This window comes from Trifolium pratense, linkage group LG4 (genome assembly GCF_020283565.1).
Source record: "Trifolium pratense cultivar HEN17-A07 linkage group LG4, ARS_RC_1.1, whole genome shotgun sequence".
NCBI lineage: Eukaryota > Viridiplantae > Streptophyta > Magnoliopsida > Fabales > Fabaceae > Trifolium > Trifolium pratense.
The window spans coordinates 22,976,185-23,002,027 of record NC_060062.1 but is presented as its reverse complement, the minus strand read 5'-3'; the positions used below and the strand labels follow the sequence as shown (position 1 = coordinate 23,002,027).

Here is a 25,843-nt window from a genome sequence, read left to right as displayed (position 1 = left end):
TATTGAAATTCAACGGTTTTTTTAAAAGTTTGTCGTACGTTTAATTGAAGTTATTAGAAAAAGTATCAAACGGTTTTGAATTTTTATAAAAATTTGCGGAGTTGATCTACTCAATGAGATCTTTGAATTCAACGGTTGGATTGAAGAAATATAATGCCGATATCGAGTTATTAAGCGGAGTAAGTCAATGAAGACTTACTCCTGGAGTCAACAGATCCCTCCTCAATTGAAAAACTTAATATAAGTTTTTCAGTGAACTAATTTACATTATTTTTTTTTAATTTTGGTTTATAGTAGAAAAACATGTATCTTTTGATTTTTCTACTTGATGTAATAACTCTTACTCCCTTAGATTGCTTAATATGAGGTGAGGTGTTATTGAGTTATATTGGTTGAGTACGTGCCATATGTAAATAGAGGACCTATGTAAGAGTTCCGAGTTTGAATTTTTTAACAGCTCTAGTGTTATCTAAGTTACAAGTTACAACTAAGATCAGTGCTATGAGTATGATGCATAGGCAAAAATCGGGAAAATACTATCGACTTCTTTGACTGAACAACTTTTATAATATACCCTCAATTTATGAGAGGGTTAATTAGAAAAAACCATACTAATATTATCATCCTATCAAAAGGAGAATTATTGCAGTTTTTTTATCCTATCATGTAATTTCATACCTAATTAATATTTGATATGAAGAAATAATTAATAACTAATTGTATACAAACTGAAACACAATTTTTTTTTTTTTGAAACACAATTATTAACAGACACGCAAATATTGGAAACTTCCATTGTCAATTGTAATTAACTGCGGACTATGTACGTTTGAAAAAGTCTAAGTCTCCACTTTTGGACACAATAAGTTGTCATATACAATTCTTTCTTTCTTCTCTCAGCCGCCACCGCGACCTTTATATTTCTTCTTCTTTTGGTTGATCAATTAGAGGGAGTAATTTAGGATAAATTTTGATCCAAAATCACCCATCTTAATTGTTTTTTTAATTATTTTTTATTTAAATAAACAATAATATTCACATATTTTTAAGTTTCATTCGAATTTTTTTCGAGATTTTTTCATTTGGTGTTGTTTTAATCCATCTTTGTGTGGTGTTTTGTTTTATCCCGTCTTAACACGATGTTTTGTTTGCCCCGTCTTAGTACGGTGTTTTTTTTTTGTTCAGATTTGCAGGTTTGCTTCGATCCATATTAAGTGCAGATTCAATGAATTCAATTAACCTTTAAAGAATAACAAAACACGAATTCAATTAACCTTTAAAGAATGCCTGCTCCGGCTCCTTGGTACAATAAACAATTGGTGTGATTCTGTAGTATCAGGGCAAAAGTAATGCTTTTCTATTCTTTATCTCATCAAGCCTTGCTCTAAAATATAAGGACACGCAGGTCACCGGAATCCAACTTCTCGTGTAAGAGTTTTTGTTGATTTTGAGCAATGCAAGAGAGAACAGAATTTCCCAAAATATAAAGCTACAATTTTAAATAAATGAGTAGACTCAATTATTTCATTACCACCATGACACTTGAAAAAAGAATGTGTCAGAAATTATTTGCTTCTGCAACCTTTTGAATATGAGTAAATAGAAAAGCTAATTGATGGCGGGCTGCTAATGTGCCAAAGATAAATTGTATTGCACATCAAAGCAAAACTCCAGCAATTCACATATTTGCTACAAACAAATATCATCAACTTCCATGAACCATTCATTTTTGGATATCTGCAGGGTCATTAATCTCCTGCAAATCAGCAAAAAAGTGACTAAGAAAATTAGCAAAAAGTAAAAAAAAAAAATTGGGAAAAGGTTTGATCAATCAAGACGAAGTTCATTCCAAGGGCTGAAATAGTTATTATTAATGCTGGAAGAATAAAAGGCTTTCAATGATGCTATTAGTTAAAGAATATGGAGATATAGCCGCCATGCTCTTCATGTCAGCATGCTGAACAACATTCATTTTACCGAAACCTACTTTCCTCTCAGAGGCATCATCAACTTATTTAATATTGTCAGCTATTAGTTATTGTTATAACGAAAATGATTATTGCCACCAAGCTAACTTTGTGATAAACACTGGAACAATGTGGCAACAGACAAAATACCTGTGCTCTAACTTTATATAACACTAGAAGATTAAAGAAAGACTAATGACTAGTCATCATAAATAAAAAGGTGAAACTCAAGGAGGAGGATGAAACAACTCCATAACACCAAAACCAAAACCACCACCATGAGCAAAATGTACCAACTTGTCAGCACACTAATTAGCCTCATGAAAAATTTGTTTGACTGAGCACTCTCAGTTAGCAAAACCAATCAGAGCAAGAGATTCTTCCAGCAACAAGGCAAGATGGAGATGAGAGACTCGGGATAACCAAGATGGAGAATATAAGCAGTTTCACTTTGTTAATAATCACCAAAGATTCTGATAAGAACATTACAAATGGACATATCATATCCAAGACGAAGACCGTGAACTAAACTCCAAAGCTAAGCCAAAATTGAAGTGACTATACCAAAGTTGCATGTGAAACCCCAAATGAAGTGACCATTAGAGTCTTAAAAGGCAATCACCACAAACAAGCATGCCTCTACTACCACTATAATGAGGTCCATCGACATTAAGCTTGAGAACATTTAGAGGGGAAGGATACCACTTGACTAGTTTCCATGCAAAAATTTATTTGGTAATACATAGAACTATTTTTATAAAGCGAAATGTCAAATATTAGCATGTTCTAATAATAAGATAAACCAATAGATGACCCTTCCATACTTGCCACAGAAATGAAACACCCCATAACATGACGTGAGATTAGTAAAACCAAGATGATACTGTGTAGTTGAAAACACCTAACCTCGCCCTTAACCAGCTTCATGATTTCAATAAAACTGTAATCCAGGGAACTTTCCCTATTCATTTGTAATAAGATACCAGTTGCCATAAATGTTTACATGACAAAACTAAACTATGGACTAAAATACCCAGGCTGTCTATAATTTAAAAGACTTCCCAAACCATGATTCTATCGTTCAATATTTAAATGACCTGGACTACTTTCACCCCTCCCTTTTTTCCAGTTTATTAATTTAGATACCCTCATATTGATTGCTGTTAAACTAATCAATTAACCACTACTACGAGTAATAAACAAGTCATAACATTCATCCTTATTGTGGTATCCCATCAATAAGTCTTGGTAACTCGCTGGTAAAACTAACAAAACAGAACTTCATAAACACAATCAAGTAAAAAGTTTGAAAGTGCAGCCAAGCTTGTAAAACTGATTGACATTAATATGGAGTAGAATACATTGTTGGATTATTCATACATTCTTTAATGAAAGCCATTGCTAGAGAAGAACATAAGAAAGATTGCAATACCAAAACTCAAGTTGCATGCTCAAGGATATCCAAGCCAATGCTTGAGGTTGAATTCTAAAGTACATTGTTGAGATGTAGCGACAAATTCTGAGTACAAGGATACAAATAACTGTAGGACAAAGTAATGCTCACAAAAATTAAGCTAGAGATGTGAAAAAAATCTGCAAATAATGCAACTATTCCTAGACTTATCGTTTTGATCAATGTCTTGAGATGCAAAGTTGTGCTACAAAGTCTATTTGTCTTATACTTTTTGTCATCAGATGTATCTACATCTCTACTAACTGTCATGAAATTCACCGATAGATATTAACTGCAGTTACCTTTGATTATCAATAGTACATAGAACCCACTGATTTATATGATGCTTACATAGAAAATCAGAAGTCTAAAGATCCACACTGTTTGCTTTCGATGCTCTTTCCTCCATGGCTTTCATTTTCTTCTTTGCAACCAATAGCAACCCGACTCCGTCCAATTCCCAGTTTAGGCAAACCTCGATTCAGTCCATCAAGCAGAACACAAGCTTTACACCATTTCTGCACATGAAACGTTTAATCCATTGTATCACAGCTGTTGTAGTTCATATGACCCAGGAGTGAAATAAACAGAGAAAAAGACAATACAAGATATTCAGGACAAAGAAAGCCTGACTAGAAATACCTGACTAGAAATATAACCACAGCGTTCACAGGTTCCCTGCTCTGGCATTTTAGTAGTGGTAGAAATCCTAAAATTCTCACCGGATTTGATGATGTCGAGAATGGCCCTGGGTCTGTATGCAATTACATGATTATGAATAACAAACAAACAAACAAATAAAATGAACAGAGAAGAAAAGGGAGACCTGATTCTCTCCAAATCCTTGATGAACTCGCGAGCAAAACCACGATATGCATTTGGAGAATAAATGCATTCAGTGGAAAAGTAATCAAGCTTTTTGAAATAAGCATACATAACAATCTCCTTTTCGTAAGTATACTTAAAAGGTTTGCATCTAGGGATTGGTCCATCTTCACCTGTTATTATTGAACTGCATCTACTCAATCTAGCTATATCTCCTCTCAATATGTTCAACAGAACTGTCTCAGCTATATCGTCAGCGTTGTGTCCTGTCACAAGTTTATCTGCTTTAAGGAATGCTGCGCCTCGATCAAGCGCCTGTCTACGGAACACGCCGCAGAAGGTGCAGTTATTCTTCAGACCGATCAGTTTCACGATTTCGTCCATGGTCCATCCGTACAAATCCTTGTAGGATACAACTTTCAGAGGCAAACCATACTGAATCTGGTTTCTGTGAACTGTTTCGAGAGAATCGTCGCGGTAGCCGGTGATGCCCTCGTCGACGGAGAGGAGGAAGAGATGGAGGCCGTAATCATGGATGCGGTTGAGTTTCGATAAAACGTAGGCGAGGACGGTGGAGTCTTTACCGCCGGAAGCGCCAATAGCTACGCGGTCGCCACGGATGAAGAGGCGGTTGGAGACGATGATTTGATGAATCTCGTCTTCGAAGGCAAGATAGAAGCATTCTCTGCAAATCTGTTCAAGAGTTTTAGGTCTGCTAAGAGATGCTCTTCTCTCATTGCATAAACAGCACATACGCACACTTCTCTTCCCTTCCATTTTCTTCTCTTCTACTGCGATGGAATTGAATGGAACCTAAACCCTATCAGTGGTTTACAAATTTTATATATATAATCCTAATTAAGCTTGCATCAACTCTTGCAAACCCTAAACCTAATCAAAACTTGCAAATTTATCTTGGACCAAATTTAGGAGAGACTTTAATTTCTGATTTTTGTTAGTTAGGGGCATTTTAGGTTTTTTGATGTGGTGTCAAATTTTTAGATATGGGTATTTTAGGTTTTTTCAAACACTACCCTTAACTACCTAAGTCCTAAACCAATAGGACATACAAGCAAATAGAAGAAAACCAGGCCAAAAAACACATTCACACTGCTGCAACAAACTGGTGCACACCAACAAAAAAACACAAACACCATGAAGCTCAGTAATACACAAACACAACCCCGTAATCTAAACACAGCACCAAGCCACAGAAAAACAGCAAGGCAACAACCGGTACAACAGCCAGAAAAACACCAAAACGACCACTACAACAAACCTCAACACAAAACCGATGCAGTCCCTCCTTTAATAGACCTCAGGGGAGGTGAGTGTAATTTTCCCTATTATTTATATTTTGAATTCCTCTATTACGTATCCACAAGTGTATTTATTCCCTTATATAAAAGACAAATAAAAAGAATTAACCCTAATTTCTCAATTAAGCCTCGCTATATTCCACAAATTGCAAATTGAACTTCACAAAGGTTAACTAAAAAATTATTGTGTTGTCATCAAGTTCATCTCTTGTTTGACCCATTAGTTAGAAAACGCAGTATAAAAGCAAGCTAAAGAGAAACATCATGCAATCAATCAATACATTGGAACGGTAGAGAGATGAAGTTATTCCATACCTTGGAAAAGCAGAGAACAACGGCGGAGGGGTTGTAGAGTTCGAGATTAAACTGTGAAGGAGAATGAACGGTGAAGGAGAATGAACGGCAGTGGAGGAGCGATTGAACGGCGGAGGGGATTGTGCGATATACGGTTAGGGATTTGGTCGTGTTTTGGGGTTGAGATTTTCCCCAAAAGGAATTTCGCTTGTGTGAGAGAGAAGGAAAAAAAATTAAAATATAAAATCTGAAAATTGACCAATATATCCTTTGTGTTGTATATTATATTTGTTGGAAGATTTGTGTCCCTATAACATTCTGTTAATGTTATTGTCAATTATCCTATCACTTATAACTGTTCCTACTATTGGAGTGCTCCATACGGAATCACAGGTACCATTCCACAATCATTGAGTTATTTGAGAAATTTGGAGTGGTTGGACCTCTCGAGGAACCAGTTGAGGGGTGAGATTCCTATGTCTCTCACAAAGCTGAATTTTCTCTCATTCTTGAACCTTTCACAAAACCATCTCGAGGGAATGATACCTAAAGGTCAACAGTTTGATACATTTGGAAATGAATCCTATGAAGGAAATACAATGTTATGTGGATTACCATTGTCTAAATCATGCAAAAAGGATGAAGATCGGCCACCACATTCAACATCTGAAGATGAAGAGGAATCAGGATTTGGTTGGAAAGCAGTAGCAATAGGATATGCGTGTGGGGCAATATCTGGGTTGCTGTTGGGTCATAATGTATTCTTCTTTGGGAAACCAGAATGGCTTGCAAGACTTGCTTGCAAGACTTGTTGAACAAATGTTTAACTTGAGACTGAAGAGAACAAACAACCGAGCCGTTGCAAATCGCAGAAGAATGAATTAATTGGATGTTGGTCTTTTATAATATATAGATATGTTTGTTTGTAATTTCAACTTTTCTGTTTGAGTAATGTTGTATTATCTATTTGAAAATTAGTATGTTGAGTCTGTTTCATGTTGCTATACAAATAAGAAAATTAGTGATCATTTGGTTTCATATTATTTTCATGATTTTATCTATATAATATGTTGGTTAAAGTTCAAAACTGCCCTCACTTGAGAAACTGCCATGTGTTCCATTGAAGAGTATTTGATATCCAAAAATCATGTAACTGAAAATACACCACTTTTTGTATTGTAACCAAGCCATCTAAGCCACATTGTATTTTGTGAGTGGAAAGGAAAGATAAGAATTATATTTGGACTAAGCCAATAGCAAAACGGCTTCATGCAGTTAGAAGGGAAACATTTAGTTTGTGTCTCACCAAATTTCAAATTCAAAACTTTTTTTCCCTCTCTTCACTTATTCAAAATTCTATATTATCTTCCCTCACTTTCATTTCATTCGCTTCCCTTTCATTTCTCTAATATGCATTTTTTACACTATCCATCTTCTTTTTGTCTAACAACAACATGAACTCTTTTCTCTCACTTTTTTAATTTTATTTTTATATATGCTTTAACATCTTCATTTTCTCTAAACGCCATCTTTGTTTCTTCTCATGCAAGGAAGCTATTCTTTTTTGAAATAATCATTCGGGAAAAAGAAGGATGTTAGAAAGGTAACAAAATCAAACTAATTTTTTTTCAAGAAATTAACAATTCAAAACAGAGAAAATAGATAGATTCAAAATTTCTTCAATTTTGTGCACTTTTCTTACTTCCTCAAATGTTTTACACAATGTTTTGATCTTTTTTACATTTTTGGTAAAATAAACAACAAATGATAAATAAAGATGAATAATACAACACATGAAGAGAGTATCCAGAGAATCTGAGAAAAAGTAAAAGAAATTATTAATTATTCAACAAATCTTTTTATTGACAAACAAAATAAAAAATAAAAAACAACTTTTCAGCATCATACTTTCTTTTTATTGTTTGATCTAAAAAAACTTAATCTTAATACTTTCATTTTATTAACACATAAAATAAAAAGAAAATTGAGTACTAATCATTTGAATATTATGCATTTTGTAGACAAAGAAGAAGAAGAAGAAGAAGATGATGAAGAACCCATTCTTCTAAACTGATTTGGTGATATGTTAAATAGCTAAGTACACTACACCAGTTCAATTATGCAGAAGGACTTAAGCAGCATTATTACAATGAAACTCACTAGACAATATCTATGCAAACTAATCTGTTACTGAAGGACAGCGAACAATACCACAACAGAAGGTCTGTAACAAACTAATCTGGAGCGTAATGAAATCCCTTTGCCGAATCACAAACGGCTCAAGGCACAAGGTGCTATCACTAGCAACCCGCCTGAGGAATCCAAACACTGCCTTGAGAGATACAAACAGCGCTGTAAAATAGATTTGAACACTGTACGCGGAGCATCCAAACAGATACTGAAGTGTCCATCTACACTCGGCCTGAAGCGAGAACATGCCACATTCGAACCAAATACACACCGCAATGGGATCTCTCACCAGTGCCACTAAAGAATCGAAGGTGCGAGAAGCAAAGATAGCTTCAGACCCGAGACAACCGGACACGGCATTATGAGAATCGACCACGATGACGATACTTAGCACGAACGCAGCACACACAACAGGCAGCAAGCATGAAGTTAGTTTATATTTAGGAAAATATTGTGATTTGATAGACATCTTTTGGGTATTTGACATTTCGTAAATTTTAAGGGAATATTTGACGAATTTTACAATTTTAAGGACACTATTCAGTTTAAGTCTCAAGTCTGATACTTAAACTCAACAAAGGATTCCTGTTGCTTTCAGTCGTTACTATTGCTTGGAATAAAGGTATTGCAAAGATTCCTGTTGAATGATTCTGAAGTTGTTGAGCAATTGGTTGCACAAGGATGCATTGATTTCCATCCATTTTCCGCTATGGTTCAATCCGGAAAGGATCTGTTTCCTCGCAGCTGGGATGTGCGTGCATATCATATTTATATATATAGTTGCGGGTTGATTACCAAACATTGACTCCCCTCCTTTGGAATTTAAAAAAAAAAAAAACAGAAACCTCCCTCCCTCCTAAATGAGTGATTTCACTGTCAATTATTAAAAATAAAACAAGACGCTGGTAAATTTGATACACAAAAACAGCAGATAAAAAAACTTATTAAAATTTGACCTGAATACTTCTCCTATCAGTCTCATCCCAAAATTTCATACTTTGCATAATTTTTTATATACAAAAGAAAACCTGGAAATCATTGTGCAATGTTTACAAGAGTGACTTGTGAACCAACCAACTGTGCTACCTGTAGAAACCATCGATCTCTCCAACAGAATTATGTTGCAGTAACCATGCACTTGTCATTAAGCTCCAACACCAACTTGGTCGTTTACTTCAATGTAACTCAACTCTAAGGCTGTTATAATGCTCATTATCAGACATCAGCAGTGTCATGCATCGAGGATGGTATTGAACCACCACCACTTTGTTTGCTAGGTGCAGGTGTGTTCCTCCGCGACTGGCGTTTTGTTTGGACAATTACCGGCTCTTCCTTCCACTCTTGACTCATCACATCACTGTCTGTGTCATCATCATCTTTGAAAACTGGATGGATATATGCACTGTGGAGGAACTCTTTCAAATTGAAGTTTGGCTCTTTCGTACGCTCCAATGTGTCTTTGACCATTGCTTCCTGAAGTTCATACACCACAAAACAAGAAAATTAACTCGGGTTTCATAAGAAACAAGTTCAAGGCAAAGTGATTGGTAATTTCCACATCAGGACTAACCTGTAATGGATGAGTAGTAAAAGCAGGTTCATAGCTTCCCTTGCAAAACCGATGAAACCATATTGTCAAAACTGGGAGAGCGATGAGTAATGGAGTTGAGTTAGCAGCTTCTTTTGTACTCAATAATCCCATTAACAGCAGTTGTGAGACAACTAATGCAAATACAATACGTCCGTGGACATCAGGCCAGAAAGCTCCGGCACTCTCATACTCTTGGTTGTACACATTTATAATCTGTCATTCAATTTCAAGTATTAATATGATACAATACAGGCAATCATGTTCATGGTAAATATGTAAAATCAGTGACAAAAAGTTTTTACGAGCTAATTTTTTACCTGATGACGGTAGACAAGATATGCCAAACCAAAGAACACAATGATGTATGGAAGTAGAAATGGTGTGACCACAGCATAGACAAGGCCAAGCAAGAAATAAAGTTGTATTTGAGGTTCTCCTGTATTGAAATCAAAAGTCCCTGGATCCATTGCTTCTTCGCGGTCTTTTTCGGTCTTCACCAACAAGAAATTCTTTAAGTGATAAAATATCAAAGGCTTCAACCTTAAAATCTCACCAGCACATCCAGCCCACCCATCAACCATTATGTATGTTATGAAGAAAGTTGCTTTCATTGGAATCGAGACACCAATTGTCTTCGGAATTCTGCATGCATATACATACAAAACTTTTGCATTATTAAGAAATCATGTACCAGTTGATAATACATACAGTTATATAAGGGGAACACTTACTCATTTGCAGATTGATGGATGAATTTATCAAGTTGTTGGAATGCAGTCCCGGTAATTATGCTCCCCAGAAACACGTTAATGAACTGGAAGATGTAATATCTTGTGGCTGATCTTCTTTCAAGAGAAGACCGGCTTATAAACCCTTCGAACTTGGACATCATCATCAATATTGTTGGCAAAAAAATGAGGAATATCTTCAAAGCAATCCCAGGAAGGAAACCTTGTATAAATGCTTTAATGAATTTTCTGCAATAAAAATGAAGCATAAAATTATGGACAGACACATTAAGTTATCAAAGAGCCACACAAGGGTCCTCGAGGAAGGGACCTTTCGATGAGGCAAAGAAAAAAAAGATAACATTACATTTCAATGAGGTCCTTGAGGAAGGGTGCTGCTTTTTCAATGCCTTCAATATTAGCAAGTGACTGTACAAATGCTATGGGAATCATGAAAAAGAATGTAAGAAAGAAGAAAGCAACAGCAATTACAAGCCTCCTTATTGAGAGTGAAACATATGGTATTGCCATGTTATCCCAATACACATCACGGGGTTCTGGGGCCCATTCTGTCAACCATATCGTTGGATTTCTAGTTTGTTGAGTTTGCGCACAAACTGATGCACCCCAACGAGTTTTGAAGGAAACAAAAGCCGCTGGCATTGTAGATTTAGGATTCTTCATGACCTTTTCTTTCTCCAACTCTATCTGAAAGTTTTACAGAAACATCGTCAAATGCTAATTTAAAAAAAGAAAAAGAATAATTCAGTAATGTATGCATAGAAGGTTTACTTACGTCTCTTGATAATCTCTCAATTGCAGCAGTATAAAAATCAATAGCATCCACTTTACTACCACATAGACCTAAAAAGCCAGTCTGCAAGCACAATGTTAGCCACAAGAATTACATGCTGCAACAGGGAAGAAAAAGAAAGGGAGTTTATGCTGAAACGGAAAAAGAAATGGAAGATGATTTGGTGTTCGTAGAGATTGGATTGATGGAAATGGCATACCTTTTTAGTTGGTCTCGTTGTTTGGTTTCTAGAATACTTATTTTCATAGTAATCAAGCCAATTCTGTTGTTTTTTCTTCTTAGCAACTAGACTAGAGAGTTCCTTTGCATTGTAAACAACCTGCAAAAATATCACTAAAAGTAAGGGAAAGCATAACCAAACAACTCGGTAGGATAAGACATAACATACTGGCAAATTATAATTTAACATCATTATAACCATAAAATAATATGAAAGCATTGCTATGGGCGGCGTCAACAAAGAAGAACTTTCCACTTTGGTTCCAAAAAAATTGTCATAATGTCATAAAAGATGGTTTTTCGGTCATGATAATTTAGGTCATTTGAACCAAAACAGGATCTTGATGAAAGGTGGTTCTCTTAGAAGCATCACATTATGTAAAAATGAATATGTAGTATGAAGTTAAGTATAAATGAATATGAACTTGCCGTCATAATAGGTAAACTTGATTGTTTAGATATGTAATCGAATAGATCAAGTTACACAACATTATTATTAATATTATTACAAGCTCAAAGCGACAAAATTAGCCATGTGCAGTAGTAGTAGTAGTAGTAGTAGTAGTAGTAGTAAAAGAGGATCAGACCTGATGAGTGAGATAGTTATCTGGATGATTGACCATAAAGAAATGCTCGACTAGCTCACTGACTGATTCATCAGCATCTGGTGGTACATTTCTAACAAGTACCTGCACAAATGCACAGCAGTTACATAAAGACGGAGCATTGGGGAACAAAATGACAAAAGCAAAGTCTAAATGATTTTAGAATATAAATCCTTATCATAGAAGGGTGCTATTTTGATTTTCAGCATATCATATCTGCGAGTGCGATAATACTTGATCTTACCGTGAATTGGTCAGGACGGCGTCTTTCAGAAGCAAGAAAAGACAATCTCATTGTTGCAATTAGCTGATACTCCCTTTTTAAGATATAGCATGTCCAGAAGGTAAAAGCATAAGCCATTACCAAGTGAGTCCAAAATCTGCAATAAATAATGAGTTATTGAAAGTTAAATATGCTTTACATATATTTCAGGCAGAGGTATTAGTTTGTTTTAAATAGATATAATTTCTTAGAGTTAGAGGTGTTTAGTTTGATTCATATACTCATCAACAGAAACATAAGCATATATATCACATATTATATTACATTACATCTAAAGTTCATATTAAATGATAGACTTTATAAACAATCAAAAACAGGTGCAAAAATAGTAAGCAATGCTGACATGAATAATAAAAAAAAAGAATAGTTCAAATATCACTGAAAACATTGAATCTTACGAATTGAAAAGTTTGCGTACGTACCTATTTGATCCAACTGGAATATTTGAAATCGAGAGCTTGTCTATGCTGGTATAAACCACATTTGAATGTTCCAAGGTGTTATTGGTCCAATTGACAGGAACCATAACAGAAAAAGCTAGGAGTGAAATAGGAACAAATATTTTCAGCCTGCACTTAAATTGAATACGACGACGCAGTTAGTAAATAGAAAAGACACCAACAAACAATCTTGAAGCTAAAAATGTAAGGAACATCAACTACTATAAAAAAAAAAAAAATCAACTATAGATATTACTTATGAGTATATATTATAAAACATCTATTTGTTAAAATCTACTCTTAATTTTCTAATAACCAGTTAAGAACTACACACTTTAGAGAAGTCGAACTGTAACATAACATACCCGAGTAAGTAGATCCTCAAGTATACAGCAGAATCCAAGCCTGCGTGTTCAATTAATTCGGGTTCCGGCATTTGCAATGCTGCAGGCATCCAGTTCAAGAATCTTATGTACGACCTGAAGTCTATATTAACAAACTTGGACACAAACGCCCCTCCTTGCAACGGACTACTCCTTAAACCCCTCAGATACCATTTCGGAAAATACACCCTATCGTTTATCGGTTGAATTCGAAGTATGGCGAATGCTATTAAGAATGCAAATGCAGTAAGGATGTTTATTGCAGCTGCAAGTCCTATATCACCAAGTGAAGCCATGTTTTTCAATTTACTATGAACAACCTAATCCCTGCAAAATATACAACAACTTTTCATTATGTTTATCAGTACAATTTCATTTATAAGCTTTGAATCAAATGATAGAAATCACATTTATGTCACAAACTTTGAAATATCCCAAAACTTTGTGGTTAGTGGTGGACCCCAATTAAGAACAACATAATCTAAAAGTACAGTGTTCTTTTGAAGCAAGATAGTGACATTAAGATATAACATCTAATTTGATAGCTGATGTAAATTTTACTTTTGCTGTATTTCTTGTCATAATATAATCACAACAAAAAAAAATCAAAATATTAAAAAAAAATATTAGGGTGGGGGCAGAAAAGTAATATATTCAACTGAGTATTTTTCTTTCCACCATATATTTCATCCAATTCTTCATCAAGCATGAAAACAAGTAAAAATTAGTCCTTTTTTCATAATCACTCAGCAAAATAAAAAAACTCAAACATCCAAAATTAGTCCTTTTTCATAATCACTCAGCAAAATTGAAAAATCAAAATCCAAAATTATCCATTTTTTTCATAATCTCTCAACCAAACTATATAATCCACTTCTAAAATACATAACTAGTATAAAAAAAAATAAAAAAAACTTTATGAGCTAAAATTAAAATCCTCATTCTCTAAGCAGAATGAAAAATCAAGAGTGCAAAATTCAACCAATAAACACACAAAAGCATAGTCCAAAAATCTTTTTTTTATTTTTTTATTTTTATAAAAGCACACAAAAGAATACAGAGCCAAAATTCTCCAAGCAAAATTGAAAAATCAAAAGTTCAAAATTCAACCAATAAACAGAAAAAAAAAAACATTTTTTTTATAAAAACACACAAATCTATAATTGAAACTAATGCAGAAAACTTTTATACACAAAAAAAATAAAAATAGATTCATTTAATTTCATAAGGTAGAGTACATTACCTTATCTATCACCAAAATTCTGAATTTCTGAAGAGAGAAAATGAAGTGAAAGTGAAAAGGGTTAAAGAAAAAGAAGTTGAAGAAACCAGAATTGAGATAATGAGAGTGACAGTGTTGGTGTTAGTTCAACGCTCAAGCAGGGGTATAATGGGGAAAAACCCTGAAGCCAAATTAAGTCAGCAATTATATAAAGTTTCAAACTTTATGGCTTTTCATTTCAAAGGGTATAATTATTGAGTAAAAAATTAATATTTTTAAAGGGTATATAAGGAAAAATAATAATAATAAAAATGTCTTAATTTGCTGATGTGTGAATAATGCCTGCTCATTCATTCATTGCTTGCCGACAAACCAGCCAGCCATTCACTGTTTGTTGTGTGTCTTTTTTTAAAATCAGATTAGTTTCTTGATTTCTTATAAAAATAAATTTTTTTTGTTAGATTTTATTTATTTTGTAGCTGAGTTTTAGATTACTAGATCTTTTTTATCTAAAATATAGAGAGTTAATTAAAAAGAAGAATAATTCTCTATAGTCAAGCTCAAGACATTGAGTATTTTGGTTCAATTTTATTAAAGAATGTATTTATTGGAAGAATATGAGTTTGATTTTTGTGTGAAATGATTTTTTAGTCAAAATTTATTTATTTGTCTAATCCTAAATTACTAGATTTGTTTCTCCTAAAAATTGGAGGTTAACAAAAATAAAATAAAATAAATCTCTATAAATAATTAAGGTGGAACTAGATCAATTATTGTTATTTTAATAGTTTAGGATTATAATATATACTCTCTCTGATTTTGTCTAGGACAAAACTTACATGCATTTCCATATATGCATTTCTTACTTTTCCACTCACAAAGAGGTGGTTATTTGTGTTTTTTCATTTTGAAAAAATAAAAGAAAATTATTTTTTAATAAAAAAAACTACCTCTTTGTGAGAGGAAAAGTAAGAAATGCATGTAAGGAAATGCATGTAAGTTTTGTCCTTTTGTCTATAAATAAAATTTTATTTTTTGGATTTATTTAATAATATAAATAATAATGTATTTAATCTATAATATATATTATATAATTTTTTTACAATATAGACTATATACTATGATAAAATATGAGTATCAGATAATATAAAAATTTGGCAAATGCTAATAAGTGTCCAGTGACACTCTTTAAGATCTTAAATAGTAAATTTTTTTATATGATTTATTTGAAAATGCATAAAGTCAACGCATTGCTAATTGTAGTGTTTAATTTTTTGAATAAATTTTTTATTTAAATGGAATGCTTAAAGAGTGTCCAGTATACTACTCAGCAAGACCCTAAATTTTTTAAAAAGAGTTTATTATCAATTTGAATGTTAAAAAATTTAAAAGATTAGACTATATAATTGCACGCGAAAATACTCAAATTATAAAAAAATAAAAAAATAAAAATGATAATAGATTTATGTGCAGATTGTTTAAAATCAATAATTAATTCATAGTGAATAAATTGATAGATTTTTGTTTTTAAATCATCATCATTAATTTTCTATAATAATCAGCCTCACATGAAAATTTTGTCTATAATGAGACAATTTTTGCATGTTTTTAAAAGGAAAATATTGAATTTTTATTATTAAAAAAAAGGAAAATACTGAATGAAATCAATTTTTGGCAAATAAAGTTAAGTAATGGGCATTTCAGTAATTGGGAGAGGAAGTTAAATTCCCTAAAATAATGTGTTGATTTGGTTGTAGCATGGTGTTGGTGGGGTGGGGTATAAAGTCATGAAGAGAGAGAGGATATCTTTTGTCTTTGTCACGTTTCTTTCTTTCCATAACGGCTACTATCTTTATATTTATTCAGTTTCCCCTTCACACATATTGTCAATAATATGACCGTTTTCTCTTTTTTTCACATGGAACGTGAAACATTAATTCAAATTAATTACTCAATCAGTTCATTTTAGTTATTTATTTTAGGAGAATGTTAATTTGTGCCCTTAAGACACATGTTAAAAAGATAAATGTGGAAAATATTTATTGAACTTGTGTTGTATTCAATTATCTAAACATTAAATTCTTTGTATCATTAAATGCTATATATTTCTATTTTTAGGTAGCTTAACATGTGCCCTTAGGGCACAAGTTAACATGACCCTTTATTTTAACTATATATTAATTCAAATTAATTACTTTTTTTTTGACAAAAATTCAAATTAATTACTTAATCAGTTCATTTTAGTTATTTATTTTAACTAATACATATTAAACATGTTCCATAAGTTTTAACTCAACTGACAAAAATATACTTCATCTGATTCTTTTTATAAGAAATAATCAATTTTTTGGTTAATTGAATAACTAATGTATTCAGTCGATAATATAAACCAAATACATTAATCATTGAATGAACCTGAAAAATTAAAATTTCTTTTTATAAAAAGAACTTGAAGAAGTATTAAAATTGTTAAGGCGCACTCCCTCCCTTGTGGCCTTTCTAAAAAGTATTTTTTATATAAACATCACTAAACAATTAAGAGACATAAACATATATCTTTCGGTGCCAATTGGATAGGGGTTCAGTGAATTCACTAATATACTGACTGCAGTGTAGTCGGCCACATCTAAACCGTCCGATCAAGATCAGACGGTTCAGATTTTAAAATCATATTTTATAATTAAAATCTAACCTTAAAATCTGAGCCGTCTGATCTGATCGTGATCAGATAGTCCAAATTTACTGATTGCGTACAATCAACTTCACACGATCCAAATCCGTGCCAATTGGTTGTCCATTTTAGCTATTAACCTTTCAATTTGAAAAAAAAAAATGGTCAAGAAAATTTAATTTATGTACCTTTTTTTTTTAAATTTATGTACCTTATAGATCTTCATTTTGTCCATTTCATTATATTAAGGAGATTGATCTCTAAATGTGGTAAAAGTTTTCTTTACTAGTGTAATATTCATATTTAATATTTTGACACTATTAATGTGGGTGACGTCTAGGGTGAGGGCTCAATTAAGTTCCTCACCGGTGTACCATCCAATTTGACCATTAGATTAAATAATCTCATTATTTGTTACCCCACTGAATTCAATCTCTCTTCTTTACTTCACTTTATTTCTCTCTCTTCTCAACTTTCTTCATTCTGGGAAGAAGCACTCCTCCATCCATGGAATTCAACCTTCAGATCCAAATCCAATCTTAAAAAAAAATAAAAAAATATAGGTTTGGTTTGGGTTTTGTGTGAACAATTTTTTCTTCATAATTAAAGACTGGATTGTGGGAAGAATGAAATGAGTTTTGAGAGTAAAAAATTATAATATGCATGACTTTTAACACTTATTACACTCTTTTCCTTTAATGGCTAGAAAAAAAAATCCAATCTTCACTTCTACCCTCGTTGTAGGGGTTATTGCTGGGAGATTAGAGAAACATTTCAACATCACCATATAAATATTCATTCTTCACACTTAGTTTAAACAATGAGTTGATAAAGCTGAGCCTAGAAAATCTATTTATCATTTTATCTTAACTCTCTTTCAAGTTTCAACACAATAATGGATATTATCAATGAATGGACCACAAGTTTGTGTTCCTCAATATTATCAAAATGTTTAATTGTAGGTTGTCTTGTGGTGATTCCATAACCATAAACTAAACTAAATCAATTAAATTCTTTCTTATGCTAAGATCTACAAGAGCCCTAAAAATATTTCACCATTAAAGCACCTGAAACTCATGTTGAAACACTATTGCTCGTGAAATTGAATATCCAAATAAAACTCTTCCAAAATTGTGTTTTATGTTTTGATTATGTCTCCTCTAATATTGCTATGGTAGTTAGGTTTTGAGGAATTTTATAACCAGGATGCAACTAATGATGGAGAGAGAAAGAACGTGAATGATGATGGGAGGAGGACCAGATCCAGTGTGGTAGCAACTAATGATATCATGTAGACTCATTTAATCAAACGGTTAAGTTGATTGGTACACCGGTGAGGAACTTAATTGAGCCCTCACCCTAGACGCCACCATTAATGTGATGATTAATTGTTTTTATCCTTGTTCCAAAAAAAAAAATGCTTTTATCTTGAGTATATAAATAAAGTGATAAACGTCATTTAAAATAGTGTAAATGTCATATTAGGTTTTCAAAAGATCAGAGGCTATGTTTGAATTGATGAAATGCGATGAAATGAAATGGAACGGAATGTAGTATAATAATGTTTCATTGTTTGGATTTGTAAAATAATAATGGAATGGAATAGGATGGAATATAATCTATCCAATACCACTACTTACCTTCAATTTTGTTCATCTACTTTTTAAAATATCCAAACAATGGAACGGAAGATTTATTCCATTCCGCTCCATCCCATTCCACCCCACTCTATTACGCTCCGCTCCATTCCATTATATTCCATCAATCCAAATAGACACTAAATGATAAACACATGATAGGTCACGGGTCAAACTCAGGCTTTTGATTTTTTCACAGGCCAGACTCAGGCTTGACAAAGCCTAGCTCAGCCTAGCATATTCCTAGTTTCCCCACCTCTAAGTCCGTCACGCCCAGGCTACAGCCACTCATTCACGAGAACGAAGGGAGAATCGAAAGGCTACCGGATATAATGAGTTGATATTTACTATTTTTTATCATCATAAACTTTGCAAGTAATTTTATATGAAGAAGCAAATAAGTTTTTAAATTATACTTAAGAACAAGTATGCTCTTATATTCATCCCGATCAAACAACATGACTTTAATTTTAGTTTTACCATTCATTTCTTGGTATGACTGGTCAGAGGATGTTTGACAAGTGACGCACAAGACATTATCCGTTTGGTACGAAGGAAATGAAATGAAAGGAAAGAAAATTACGCAAATCAATGAATGAACTTGGACTAAAGTTAGTCTAAACTGATGCACTGATGTGCGTAATTTTCTTTTCTTTCCTTTCACTTTCTTTTCATAGAACAAAACGAACAATAAATTTTTTGGCACCAATTTGTTTTTACTTAGTGTGTGTATATGCATGTATGCACTCACGTGTACGTACGTTCATGTGTGCAAAAATAAATTAAATGATTGTTATGACTAAATTTTAAAATAGACTTAGACTCTTATGTTATTGATAGTAAAATTTATTTGAAGAATGAAAAATTATCAGAGAAATTCTAACAAATGAAAGTATAATTTTTAACTTTTCTTTCACGTTATATATTTATAATTATATGACTTATAAAAAAAATTGAGTTGCCAAAATTATAACTTGCATAAGACATCCAAATTTTCAAGGACAACCCTATGACTAGTCCATAGTTTTATACGGTATTTAATTTTTATCACATGCAATGTGAGGCAATTTGAAAATAAATATCAGAAAGTCACTAAGTTTGATCTAGTAATGAAGGGTTTGAATAGTATGTGCATGCAGTTCTAAATTCGATACTCAGCTTTATTGCAAAAAAAATAATTAGAAAAAGCCACAAAAATATATTAGGAGTAGCTATTAGGATGCATCAATGAGTCTACTTTTTTTTTTAGAAGAGTCTACTTATGTTTAATTGTGGTTAGAAGCGACTAAGTTAGATTAGGATTTGGATCATTTTCAATTTTCCCTCATTTTTTTTAATTCAATGGTTGATTTTTTTTCCTTTTTATTCTTTGTAATTTATCAACCCTTAAATAGATTAAGACAAAATAGAGAAAACATGAGAAAAAAATTGAAGAGGAACCAAGCTTTTCTAATTTTAAGATGATTCTAGAGAAAAGTTTCACCTTATGTTTATAATTCTAAAATATGATTTATTTAATCTTAATCCATTTCTTTGACATATCTTTGGCCTTCTTTAACCTTGCTTCCAGTCTGTCAATAAAGTTATGTTTTAGCTTTTTGTTTCTGTATTGATGGCTAGGGATGATATAATTGATTGAAGAAGTAAGAACTATGTGATTTCTTTTGGGGAACAAAATACAAATTTTCCAAATGTATGCAACTAGGCTAACTTTCTTTATTTGAGGTGATTTTCTTATGACCTTAAAACAATTGATTACAGAGTTACTTACAGATACATTACTTTTTACTTACATAGTTACCTACAAATACAATCTTCTTTACCCAACTTACATTATTGAGTATCTCTATCCAGTTTTCATTATTAGGTACCGGTACTTCATAGATAAAAATTCATTAGTGTTAAAATACTTAGGGAGAGTTTATCCCTCATTTGGATCCCACAAAGCTCGAGGTAATAGAATATGCGGTTGCGCACAAAAGTTACCCATTTAATGCCAAAATTTTTTATTTAAAACATAAATTTTTCAAATATAAATTAATATAAAAATATACCATGACATTAAATTACCGTTATCCAATGATGTAGATCCGTATCTGGATTTAGTGCTGTCCAAAAAGCACGCAGTTTCACGCTGTACTGCATCTTGACTATCTGATCACAATCCAACAGATCAAATCTATAGTGGTTACTTTTTATTGTATTTAATCTAAGCTATTTGATCATGATCGAACGGTCAGGATGCAGTACAACGTAAAACTGTGTGCTTTTTGGAGAGCACCAAATCCAGATCCGTAAGTCTAGTACCAAAGTGTTTACCGTTCACGATATACATGTGGAAATCAATTATCAATTATTTGGATAAAAGAAGACATGCACAATCATTGAGGGAAACACAAGTGCGTGGCACATTATCCACCACATAACTAGCCCTTCTGACCTAGAGAACAAAGGAGGAACATAATCATGGTTCATGACACTGCTTTTGTTTTTAATGGAATGGAAGCTTCAAAGAAGTTATCCTTAACTTTCTTATAAAAATATAAAAGGCACCAGAAATGAGTTTACCATGCAAATGCAATTTTCTTCTCACTACTTCAAGATAGCTCGGTTTAAGTTTCATGTTAACACCTTAAACAACAAACAATCTCATTCATCAGTTGCAAGGTAAGTGCTTCTTATTCTGTTGCAAGTTGCAACCTACAACCTTGACTAAATGACCTATAGAACTAGTTTCAGCAGTAGAATTGTTACACTCTTGTTATTGACTATTTCCTTCTTGCATCGTGCTACTACTCTTACCTCTGATGGGTTAACTCTGTTGTCACTCTTGACACATTGGACTTCTGTTCTTACCCTCATCAGGTCAAGCTGGAATGCTTCTGATTCCAATCCATGCTCATGGGTTGGTATTCAATGTGACCATACTCACAATGTCAATTCCACTAACCTAACTAGCCGTGGGATTTCTGGTCAACTTGGACATGAAATTGGAAACCTTTATCATTTGCAGACCCTTGTGTTGTTACGTAATGGTTTCTCAGGGACTATTCCTTCATCTCTTGGTAATTGCAGCAAACTAGAGGACATTGATTTTGTCTTTCAACCGTTTGAGTGGTGAAATTCCGAAAAGTATTTGGAGAATTCCAAGTCTTGTGAACATATTGGTTCACAACAACAGGCTCTCTGGGGAACTACCTTTGGAGATGACAAGCCTCAAGTATCTACAAAATATCTCATTGTTTGATAATCAGTTCTCAGGAGTCATACCTCAAAGCTTGGGAATCAACAGCAGCATAGTGATGTTGGACTGTACCAATAACAACTTCAGTAGTAATATCCCGCCAAATCTTTGCTTTGGAAAGAATTTGCGTGAGCTCAATATGGTAAGCAATCGACTTCAAGGTGTCGTATCTTCTGATATAGGACGATGTGAAACTCTACGGAGGTTGATTCTCAATGAGAATAATTTCAGTGGTGCTCTTCCTGATTTTGAAAGGAATATTAACCTGAAATACATGGACATAAGCAAGAACAATATCAGTGGACCAATTCCATCAAGTTTGGGAAATTGCACAAATCTCACATACATTAATTTGTCATGGAACAAATTGGCAGGACTCGTACCATCAGAGCTTGGAAACCTTGTGAATCTTGTGATTTTGGATTTTGCTCATAATAACTTGCAAGGTTCTTTGCCACTTTGGTTGTCAAATTGTACTAAACTGGATCGTTTTGATGTGGGATTCAATTTCCTAAATGGATGACTCCCATCAAGTTTGAGAAGTTGGACTAGCATAACCACATTGGTTTTAAGAGAAAATCACTTCACAGGAGGTATACCAGAGTTTTTGGCAGAACTTAGCAATCTTCGCGAGTTACAACTTGGTGGAAATTTGTTTGGAGGCAAAATTCCTCGATCAATAGGAACATTGCATAATCTGTTCTATGGATTGAATCTGAGTGCTAATGGATTGAAAGGTAACATTCCTTCAGAAATTGGGAAGCTGGGAATGCTGCAAAGTCTGGACATATCCTTGAACAATTTAACAGGAAGCATAGATGCTCTTGGAAGTCTTGTTTCATTACTTTATGTCAATATTTCTTACAATTTCTTCACTGGTTCTGTACCAGCAACAACAATTCTAGCAAAGCTATTGAGATCCTCACCTTCATCATTCTTGGGCAATCATTTATGTGTTACATTTAGTTGCATTTATGCTGCTGATAATTTGAATCCATCAGATAAAGTTAGTAAATTTCAAATTGTGATGATGGAAGTTGGATCCTCACTATTTATTTCTGCCATCTTGGTAATAATAATTCGAAGGTATCTACAAAGAAAGGAACCGGAAAGGGCATCTGATCCTAAGCAAATGTTTTTTAATGTAAGAGGAGAAGAAAGTTTTGAATTCACAAATGACAGTGATTACGAATTAAAGATCTCAACTGAAAAGATGTCTTCCCTTCAAGAGCAAGTCCTGGAGGCTACAGAGAACCTAAAAGATGAGTATATTATTGGGAGAGGAGCACATGGTATTGTGTACAAAGCCATAATAGGTCAACAGGTTTGTGCTGTAACGAAGCTTGAATTTGGACGCAACAAGAAAAAGCGGTTGAATATCATGCGCAACGAAATTAAAGTTCTTAGAATCATTAAGCATCGAAATTTGATTAAATATGTTGACTACTGGATTGGAAAGGGCTATGGTTTACTCTTATATGAATTCATAGAAAATGGAAGTCTTTATGAAATCTTGCATGAAAAGAAACCCGCACCACCCTTAACATGGAATGTTCGGTGTAAGACAGCAGTTGGAATTGCTCAAGGACTAGCTTATCTTCATTATGATTGTATTCCACCAATAGTGCACCGAGACATCAAACCAAAGAATATACTTCTTGACAATAATATGGAGCCTGTTATAGCTGATTTTGGTACTGCCCTATGCAAGAAGCAGCTTGAGGATTCTAATAGTCATTCTGAAACCAGGAAAAGACTTTCGTCGCACGTTGTAGGTACCCCTGGCTATATTGCACCAGGTAATTAACTCTTCATCCACAATTACTATTGATTTTCAAACCCATTTCATAGACCATAGTAATTTGATTTCTAGGATGTGATAAAAACTTTAGTTTCCAACACAGCTTGGAAGTGGAGTTTTGCCAGATAGTATTCTCTAACATGTTTGCATTGTCATCTGCAACAGAGAATGCATATGATATAGTGCCTGGAAGAAAGTCTGATGTATATAGCTATGGAGTTGTTTTGCTCGAGCTAATAACTCGAAAGAAATTATTAGTTGCGTCTATAAATGATGAGGCGGACGAGATTCACATTGTGACCTGGGCAAGATCTGTAATGATGGAAACAGGCATGATTGAGAACATTGTTGATCCATACCTTGTAAGTGCATTTCCCAATTCAATAGCACTAACCATGCAAGTCACTGCAGTGCTTTCATTGGCATTACAATGCACAGAGAAGAATCCACAAAAGAGGCCGACCATGAAAGGTGTTATTGACTTTTATAATAAGAACTTGTTTAATCTGGGGTGTGATGAGGTTCAATATGGTGGTGATGGACTTGTAATTAAATCGATGGGAAATGGTAAGATTGTGTATGAAAAGGTTGTCGGCGTTGCGAATTTAGTTGTTCCAAAAATAACCTATGCTTGGTCTAGTTTGATGTTTCTTCCCACTATCACTGGTCCAATACTTACCAAACCTTTCAACTGGTTTTTCCTATCACGTTGGGGTCAATATAGACACCTGCAAAAATCCTTGTATTCACAGCCCAAATTATACTACTCTACAAACACCGATCAAACTGAGGCCACTCTCCAAATTAGTGAATAGTTTTGGCAACAAATGGGAAGAGAGACCTTCAAAAGATTGTGTGGATGATTGGTGAACTGTATGTGCTAACCAGGGATTATTTTTGTGTACAATATGGCAGCCCTATTAGAGTGTCATGTCAACATCCATCTATAGTTAACCATTGTTCATTATCAAATTTTGCCAACTAATCTAATTTTTTTTAGCTTATATGTCAGTTTTAGGTTCAACAAATTTGTTTCTGTACACATGTACACTTCTTCTTCCATGAATTAATATTGTTTCATTTAGGTCAAACTTGGTGCGCAACGTTTCTGTAGGATTGCTTTCAAGCTTTTGATCCATATTTACAATTTTGGCACATGTGAGTGACTTAGCTAATTTTTGCTTCCATCCTGAACTTGACTCTAGCAAGTTATAATGTTTTATTGAAACAGATGGTATACTGCTATTGTTTCATAATTTGAGAAATTGTTGTCATTCTGGTTTGGTTGCTTAATAGAGTTAGTTAGTAGTTAGAAAATAGTTGGAGTTAGTTATTAGGTACTCCCTCCGTCCCAAATTATAAGGGAAAAAACTCCATTTTTTTTGTCCCAAATTATAAGGGAAAAACCATTTTCAAAAATGTTTTTTTCCTTAATCTCATAAAATTAAATGCAAATTGCATTTAATTTTCTCTCTCTCCCATTTTCTCAATAAACAACAACCAATAAAAATCATTTTTACATCTTTCCACGCAACTTATTCCAAGAAAAACTCACAAAAACATATTCCAAATTATCATGTTTTACTTTTTCTTAATAAGTGTGATTTTTGTTTTTTCCCTTATAATTTGGGACGGAGGGAGTAGTAGTTATTTTGTTAAGTCCTTACAAGCTCTATATATAGAGCAATTCATGTAATCATTTACTATCTTTTAATAATCAATAATTCAATATGAATACTCAAGGTTTTTCCTTCATATCAAGCTCTCAAACTTATTTCTCTTTGATCCCATGATTTCTATCATGTACTACAGCAATGACGTGCATATTTGAGTAAATTTATGCACAGAAACAAAATGTTTGTAGATATAATATGATTTAAATGTTTCCTTGGAACATATAAGTGTTATCTTATTAAAGGGTGTAAACATGCATTTATGGTTGTGGATCTAAGTTTAATGATAAAAGCTGTTAAAGGGTGTAAACATGCATTTATTAAAGGGTGTAAACATGCATTTATTAAAGGGTGTAAACATGCATTTAATTGTGCAGTTCAAAAATCTCATTGAACCATTTCCGTAGCACAAGTGGTTGGTGCACAATGTGTGTGAATGTTGTAAAATTTAGGATACCGAGTTCAATTCCTACGGACGAAAATG

At 33.4% G+C, this 25,843-nt stretch overlaps 2 protein-coding genes and 1 pseudogene across 4 annotated transcripts; 1 reads left to right on the top strand and 2 right to left on the bottom strand.

Annotated features, from left to right (window-relative positions):
• Positions 1–1,258: 1,258 nt before the first annotated feature.
• On the bottom strand, positions 1,259–6,221 carry LOC123882039 (cytoplasmic tRNA 2-thiolation protein 1-like). 3 transcript variants are annotated; one of them, XR_006799682.1, is made up of 5 exons: positions 5,880–6,018; positions 4,247–5,036; positions 4,063–4,174; positions 3,400–3,938; positions 1,259–1,756 (listed from the first exon to the last, which is right to left on the bottom strand). XR_006799682.1 is itself a non-coding variant. In XM_045930820.1 (5 exons), the coding sequence occupies exons 2-4, from the start codon at positions 5,020–5,022 to the stop codon at positions 3,780–3,782; spliced, it is 1,047 nt and encodes a 348-aa protein (XP_045786776.1). In that variant the 5' UTR covers positions 5,023–5,058; positions 5,880–6,221; the 3' UTR covers positions 1,259–1,756; positions 3,772–3,779. The 3 variants fall into 3 exon arrangements, 2 of the variants coding, with proteins under 2 accessions (XP_045786776.1, XP_045786775.1); XM_045930820.1 differs by having other exon boundaries at positions 3,772–3,938; positions 4,247–5,058; positions 5,880–6,221; XM_045930819.1 differs by having other exon boundaries at positions 3,772–3,938.
• A 2,754-nt stretch (positions 6,222–8,975) lies between these two features.
• LOC123882037 (CSC1-like protein At3g21620) lies at positions 8,976–14,538 on the bottom strand. Its single transcript, XM_045930815.1, has 12 exons — positions 14,355–14,538; positions 13,094–13,438; positions 12,711–12,857; positions 12,250–12,385; positions 11,988–12,089; positions 11,381–11,500; positions 11,164–11,244; positions 10,735–11,075; positions 10,371–10,616; positions 9,957–10,281; positions 9,619–9,852; positions 8,976–9,521 (listed from the first exon to the last, which is right to left on the bottom strand). Exons 2-12 carry the CDS (start codon positions 13,405–13,407, stop codon positions 9,264–9,266), a joined length of 2,304 nt encoding a protein of 767 aa, XP_045786771.1. The 5' UTR covers positions 13,408–13,438; positions 14,355–14,538; the 3' UTR covers positions 8,976–9,263.
• A 6,550-nt stretch (positions 14,539–21,088) lies between these two features.
• On the top strand, positions 21,089–25,421 carry LOC123881868 (annotated as a pseudogene).
• The last annotated feature ends 422 nt before the right edge of the window (positions 25,422–25,843 follow it).

Bases quoted from the DNA above. Each gene is read 5' to 3' on its own strand.
- LOC123882039 (XM_045930820.1), bottom strand. From the start codon at position 5,022: ATGGAAGGGAAGAGAAGTGTGCGTATGTGCTGTTTATGCAATGAGAGA. The intron at 4,175-4,246 runs GTCTCCCTTTTC...AATTGCATACAG, and splicing joins AAGGATTTGGAGAGAATCAG to ACCCAGGGCCATTCTCGACA. The intron at 3,939-4,062 runs GTATTTCTAGTC...TTTCATGTGCAG, and splicing joins GTGGTTATATTTCTAGTCAG to AAATGGTGTAAAGCTTGTGT.
- LOC123882037 (XM_045930815.1), bottom strand. From the start codon at position 13,407: ATGGCTTCACTTGGTGATATAGGACTTGCAGCTGCAATAAACATCCTT. The intron at 10,282-10,370 runs GTAAGTGTTCCC...ATATGCATGCAG, and splicing joins ATCCATCAATCTGCAAATGA to AATTCCGAAGACAATTGGTG. The intron at 9,853-9,956 runs GTAAAAAATTAG...ATTGAATGACAG, and splicing joins ATCTTGTCTACCGTCATCAG to ATTATAAATGTGTACAACCA.